We start from the raw sequence: 7,364 nt of genomic DNA on the forward strand, positions 1-7,364 counted from the left end.
TTAATATGTAATTTCTATGATGCCTACATGTTGTTTCATGTACACGAATATATTACTTTTTAGCGATGTTTCAAATCAAGTCTATGATTTACTTTCTATATGTATTTCTTTAAATATGTTAAACGTAATTTTATGGTTGAGAAGAAAGTTATTTTTCTATCTACTCTCATATCATAATTTATTCAATTCTAGCGCAGACATCAGCCGCCACAAATAGAATATAACAATTGAGATACTTTATTGAATTTATTTACGTATATCTAGGATTCGATCTCTTTCTCAAGATCTAACATTTTAGTTGAAGTAATACGTAGTCTATTGTGAGAAAATTAAAGTTTAAAGATTTATGCTGATCTAGATTATAAAGCAACAGAGTTTGTAGCCTTTTTTTGTTCGCTATAATCTCGAAAATCATTTGACCGAATTTTTACTAAAAGTATATGAAATAGGGGTAGAATTTCCCGGGGAGTGTTATAGAATATATAGTTTTTTGTTACCGATTTTCTGGAAACCGGTTTTTTTAATTTTTCTAATTTTTCGAGAAATAATTGAGCGAATTTTAAAGAATTGTATATAAAACAGGGGTAGAATTTCCCGGGGAGTGCCATAAAATGTATAATTTTTTGTTACTAATTCTTTTGGAAACCGGTATCAGAAGTTTTTTGAATTAGCCTTTTTTTTGTTCGCTATGATCTCGGAAATCAATGGACCAAATTTTTACTAAAAGTATATAAAATGCATATGGGAACTGGTGGGAACACCAAGCCGAAGATACCTTCTTTTCTTCGTCGGGAGTTCCCTTATTACTGACATCATTGAGAACGTGAATGGTTTTCTGCATATTATCCTGTACATTTATTACATTACGCGTTTGCAACAGATAAGCATTTGTCTTTCAAATCGCTTTTAAATCATGTCGCCGAACACTTACAATAAAACACATCGATGTTAGATGTTGAATATTATAGATAAAGAATTTGTTGAATTAGAAATTTTAGTCATTTGTAAACGTAATAGACGGTTAAAAGACGTTTTAATTTTTTTAAAACATTCTTCAAATGTCTCTTCAGATACCGCGTAGATTTTTCAAATAATTTTTCGAGTTTTGAATTAGTCTACTTTATTTCTTCTATATTATCGCTATCTCAAACATAGAGAGAATTCGAGATTTTACAGATAGGTACCTAAACCATAAAGAAAGAGGTTCTAATCTTTTGAAGATTTTTTTAGATGTATATAATTTACGGACATATAATATTTTTCGCGCTATTCTCGATCGAATCTTAAATTGTTCCAAGTTCTGAGGAAGGTCTACTACTTTGCATTCAATTAGAATTTTTACGAGAAATCCAAGTTTTCGTATTGCCAAGTCATTCATTATTACTCGTTATACGTAAGAATGACGTATTTGCCAACGTAATTGCTCGATATACTCATCTCAGACAGAACTTAATTCCTTCCTTATGGCTTACGCAACCCATTGACTAGGCTCTTATTCCAGAAATAAAACATGATAAAGCCTAGTTTATAATTACACGAAATGATTAATGCGTTATAATGAACCCGCAATGTAAAAACCCATATTCAGATTTTTCTATAGTAAGTGCAAGTGACTCGTAGACTTAATTGATGGCTATATCATTAATCATAACAGTTATGTATTTTACAGTTATTTTTACACTGAGACGTATATTTCTTTTAATTTTTAAAATAATCCTATTTTATTCTTTATTTTATTCTACAAGTACATATTTTTTATTTTATGAAAATACAATAAATTCTATTTTTTATATATTTTTAATTCCTGAGGCACTGCGCCATGCTTTGTCTTCAAGTAGCTCGTCTTCTTCGTAAATCTCTTGTAAAAAAAAAGTATAAATGGCATAGAGGAGACTGGGGCTAAGCCGACACTATTTTTTCAAAGGCAATTTTTAATATTTAATTAAAATTTTTAGGCAAATTCAATGATATATATTTAAAGAGTGTTTCTTCAGGTACAAAATTGATTCAGGAAGTTTTGCTGTACGTCGCTTTGTTTTGCCGCCAGAAAAGGAAAAGTGACGCGAAGACAAATTTTCGAATTGAAAAATGACGGGGCGAACTTGACACCCCGCCGGGCAAACTCAACACTTTGTTTGATCGACACAATTTGATCTGGAACTTTTTTTTTATTGTTTAAAAATAAAAATACATTGTTTATAAAATAAAAAGACATTGTGCATTAGGAACAAAAAGTCGAAATAAAGTAAACAATTATTTAAAATAATGAGAAAAAAAAAGATTAAACTTTTAATTATCTTTTTCTGAACTGTCTGAAAAACAATTTATACACGTAAACTCGCGATCAGATGTGCGCACACATTCGTCATGAGCCATACGGTTGCATAAGATGCATTGTTTGTTATTAGAAGCTAATGAAATGTTTTCAGAACAGACGCAACAGATGCTCCTTAAATCGTCATCGGAATCGGATGAAACAATGACCTTTTTTGCGATAATGTCACTTTAGGTTAGTGTCGTCTTTGCCCCGGTGGCGTCGTGTCGACTTAGCCCCGAACGTCGTTTTTTACTTTTGTTACTCCAAAAATATATAAATTTTAAAAATATGCAAAAATTATTATCGGATTAGTATAAAGCATCGAATTTTCCATCAAAATCACTTACCGGTAGATTCGCAAGAGTAATAGGGTCGATTCAGACACAGCCGTGACGTATCCGTACCGTGCACGAAACAGAACATCAGACAAGGATACCTATTGTCTCCATTCTTGTCTAATGTTGTCTCCATCCTTGTCTGATGTTTCTGTTTCGTGCACGGTACGGATACGGCACGGCTGTGTCTGAATCGACCCTTAGCTCGATGAAAGAGTAGATATTTTCGAGAGATCAGAAAAATTACTTTTCACTATCAAAAACACTTACGTCGCGTTAAAAATTACACTATAACTCAGAATGTTACCAAATTCCGTTGATAATACTGGCACATAAAGACGCATTTACAGTAACAAAGGCAAGTTTCTACGATAGATTTAAATTGGCAAAAAGCCTAGTGTCATCAAGTTCGCCCCGCTGTCGGCTTAGCCCCGGTCTCCCCTATATAATGTTAAATATAATCAATATACAGAGTGTGGCATTTTATATGCCTCAGACAAATATCTAAAAAAATATGGAACGTATGAAAAAACATTATATTTTAGACAAAAGTTGTAGGATATCAAGGGGGACAAATAACGGTAAAACCAATTTTCGAAAATACAGATAAATTATATAATCGCACTATATGCTCTGCAACGAGCGCAAGCAAGGTTGAGTATTTAAAAATTAAATGTACAAAAATTATAGTGTAATTTTTACCAAAAAATAGCAGACAAATTCTGCCAATATTCATACTAGCTTTTATGAGTTTAATTTCAGAACAGTATAAAAATAAATTTTTACAACAAACTTCACAAAAAGCTGTTTTAAAAACTGTTTTTATTTTAATAACTGTGGTTAGAAAAAGTTTCACAAGAAATATATTTCTAAATAAATTCTTGAAAGAGATACGGTTGTGGAAAAAAATATCAAAAATTTACTAACGATGTTACTAATGTAGCTTTTGCAGTATTTCGCTGAACAATTATTTAAAACAAAAAAAATGACACAATCGCTCGAAGAAAGTCAAATTACATATGAAAAAGAAAAGGAAGATAAAACTGATCAAAAATAACAAAATTATAAATAAATATAAATATTTTGTTTTTATTAAACATTAACTTCTTACAACTTAATTCACCAGATATTTTTTACAAAGTAAATTTGTAAGTATAAAAATATAAAAAGTAAACACAAATAAAAAGTAAATTGATTTGTCCTGAACTAATAAACAAAAACCATTCAAATTATTAGCGGAATGTATAGACGGACACATGCGGATATCTTTCCTTCCATTGAATAACCAACCGATCGGTTATTTTACAGCGTATGAGATAAAACTTTTGCAGTTTAGGACATTGCTTCAAGATAATGGAATATTTATCATTACCTATATCAAGTTTCACATGGTTAAGATACAACTTTTCCAAGTTTTTGCACTGCGCTAGCAATTCTAAATTGTGACCAGTGAGAGAAAATTGAGACATCCAATTTTGATCCATAGAACCTCTTGACAAATAAACCTCTTGCAAGTTTTGACAAGAAGAAAGAAGTCTAAATAAGCTCTCAGTAGTTGGGTTTGTGTAGTCTCTGTAACAAAAATGATATAATTAGTACAGTACTTTAATTGCAAAGAGAAAAATCATGTAACTTTTTTCAAGATGCTCGCAAGAAAAGCAAACAAATTTCAATAAAAAATACAATAATATGTATTTTAAAAGAAAATGTAGCATACACACTTACAGAAAAAGATCCACTTTTCGTAAATTCTTACAGTTAGTGAGGGCATTAATACCCTTAGAACTTATGTGCCCAAAGTCATATGTGTTCAGTAAAATTACTTCTAAATCACGACATGAATTTCGCAATTCTATTAGAATTGCATCATTTATAAAGCGTCCGAATTGTAACTCACGCATCCGTTGATTATTTTGCAGTATTTTGCAAAGACGTTTAGTTGTTATTCTTGTACAAGAAAGGTTTAAGCGTTCCAAACTTTTCAGCTTCTCGAGGTACGAAAATCCTTCGTCGTCTATGTATGGATTACAATAACTTAAATCCAACTCTAGAAAAAATTTGTATTAGATATATGCAATTTACCCATAATCTTGACAATCATATACATTATACGTATACATACTATATACATACCTTTCAAATTTTTGCATATCTCTGAAATTTTAAGTAAGGCTTGATTGTCAACAAAGCAGTTCTTGAGTCTTAAGTGCGTTAAACGCATGCCGCAATTATCAAGAAACTTACTTAAATCCTTAACATCAAAGTTGCTGTCTGTAAGATCTAACTGTCGCAAATATTTACATCTAGGTGTAAAATAACAAAACATATCGCACATGTATCTACAAGGACGTACGGGACGTTGCAGGAATCCACTTCGCATATTCAAACGTGTATAAAGTTCAGGATCCCGTATTAAATTATTGAAGTACCGATTTACTTCACTCACGCGGCATAACGTCATCAAATCCAAATTTTTAAATATCTTTAGTAGTATTTCATCCTGCAAAAATAAAATATAAAACTTTAATATTCGAGATGACATTACAATGAATATTATTATGAGAAATAGACTTCTTGGAATACTTTACAGGAAGGGTAGACAAACTGCAAAGCTCCTTGGATTTATCTGAAGAGAGTTTCATTTGCTTTGTCCAATTTGAATCACTTTTTAATAAAATATGACGCGAGTTCTTCTCTCCATTAAGTTGCACATAAGGTATTATCTCCTGAGATGCCTTTTTATGCTTTAATACACTCTTACAAGTATCGCTGCAAATGTTATCGAAACAAATTAATTTTCATTAAAAAAAAAAAGAATTTAAATATTATCTAAAGTCGACGATAATAATACCTTCTCCAAATAATACAATATTTAGGAAAATTTTCTTGCAGATAAACTATATCCAAGTGTGCACTTTTTACATCTGCTGTTAAATTATGAACATCGTCATGGCATAAAGAGTACGTACAGTTAATTCTTTTTAACATATTAGTTAAGCTCTCGTTAAGATTCGAAAAGATCAATTCTGATGTACCGATGAGCATCACGGCATCTAGCATTGTGTAAGAGAACGGTAAACTGTCCTTAAATACTAGTTTGAGCATTTTGGTTTTAAAGTTACACGGATGCAACAGCGGTGGAGAAAATAATCTTGATGTCGGCGGTACAATCTGAGACCATTCATCCCACAACTTGAACCACCGATTATTAGAATAATCTTGAGCCCAAATTTGAATTACGCTTCCAGGATTATGTATTTCATAAATAGATACTCTAATTGGATATACAGCTTCATGAAACTCGATATCTTCAAAATAGAAAATATAATTATACTCTCTTCTCAACAAAAGCTTCTTTAACAATATCTTATTTGCTAATTTAAATATTACATACTAATATAATTATTTTTGTTCGGCGCCCCCTTCGATAACTCATATATATAAAATCGTTTTTCAGCAAATTCTTCGTTTTGCCATGGAGATATTGAAATATCATTATTCGATCCCTGTAATAAAAAGTCAAAAGATGTCAAATACTACGAACACTTGTAAGTTTAAATTGCGATTACTTTTTACGGAACAATATAACATGTAATATCAGGAAATACACATACCAACCATTTTTTTTTAAAAAAAGGTAAATAAAATAGTTCTTCATAGTTTTGAAATTTGGGTGGCCCAATTATGTCAGGGGCAGTATAAAATATGCTATAACTGGCGTGTTTTTTGGAAACAAATTTTTTCTTTCCATATTGATAGATGAAATCAACACTATCCTCTACTCCTACGGATACTCTGTCGACATAGGGGTACCTACTGCAACTCTCGCAATATAAAGATTGATTGTGGGATGTCATACTTCTCCTTAAAAAACGACAAAAAAATATGGAGAATAATAATCCTTGCTTTTGTAGTATATGCTGTAGTATATGCAATGTATTGTAATATTATATGTATATATAATTATAGCGGTAAGATTATATAATGTAATTGTAAGTTTATCCTGCTTACATTCACATTGCTTATAGTACTGACATTACTATGTAGTCTGCATGTACATATATTATTAAATAATTAATTATTTTAAACAAAATAACAGTTTAAAAAAATCTTTTTAATATAGAAAAATGTTTTTTTTATAAATTTGAAATATCGCGAGCTCTGTGCTCTTCTGCCAGCACGTGACACACGTGCACGAGCACAAAAGAAAAACCAAAAATATTACAAAATTCAGATTGTCCACATTTTCTTCACTTACGGCGCTTAATTTTTAAATGACAATAAAGTTTTATTCTACAATAGTCATCGTAAGAGTAAATGTAAGACGTAAGCAGTAAGCTATATATTGACTAATAAGATTTTTACAATGTTATAGTTGATCAATTTTTACTGCTTACGTCTTATCACATACTCTTACGGTTATTGTAGGATAGCGTTGTAGTGTGTTCCACCACGTGGTAGAGTGTTTTACCACGTGAGTGAAAAACATACGGCATACACGCGTGCACGAACACTAAAGAAAAAAATTGCAAAATTTAAATTGCTTACGTTCGCTACACTTACGCTACTAAGGCTACGGTTAACGTGATGCTACAAATGCTTCAAAGCATTCCTCTTCTCTTTTCTTTCAATGAAGAAAGAAGGAGAAGAAGAACGGTCCAAAGCATTTGTAGCGTCACGTTGACCGTAGCCTAACCCACACAGCATGCATA

The 7,364-nt window shown here is 31.2% G+C and overlaps 1 protein-coding gene across 1 annotated transcript in view; it reads right to left on the reverse strand.

Annotated features, from left to right (window-relative positions):
- The window catches only part of LOC112461334 (F-box/LRR-repeat protein 4-like), a 30,004-nt gene extending 23,731 nt beyond the window's left edge, over positions 1-6,273 (reverse strand). The window contains exons 1-6 of the mRNA XM_025026543.1: positions 6,267-6,273; positions 5,504-5,960; positions 5,241-5,421; positions 4,786-5,152; positions 4,378-4,699; positions 4,025-4,224 (exon numbers count right to left, since the gene is read on the reverse strand). Coding sequence (XP_024882311.1) covers positions 4,025-4,224; positions 4,378-4,699; positions 4,786-5,152; positions 5,241-5,421; positions 5,504-5,960; positions 6,267-6,273 — 1,534 coding nt within the window. The remainder of the gene's footprint in view (positions 1-4,024; positions 4,225-4,377; positions 4,700-4,785; positions 5,153-5,240; positions 5,422-5,503; positions 5,961-6,266) is intronic.
- Between the last annotated feature and the right edge of the window lie 1,091 nt (positions 6,274-7,364).

The sequence above is a fragment of the Temnothorax curvispinosus genome, unplaced genomic scaffold (genome assembly GCF_003070985.1).
Source record: "Temnothorax curvispinosus isolate PA1 unplaced genomic scaffold, ASM307098v1 QBEX01001204.1, whole genome shotgun sequence".
In the NCBI taxonomy this organism is placed as follows: Eukaryota; Metazoa; Arthropoda; class Insecta; order Hymenoptera; family Formicidae; genus Temnothorax; species Temnothorax curvispinosus.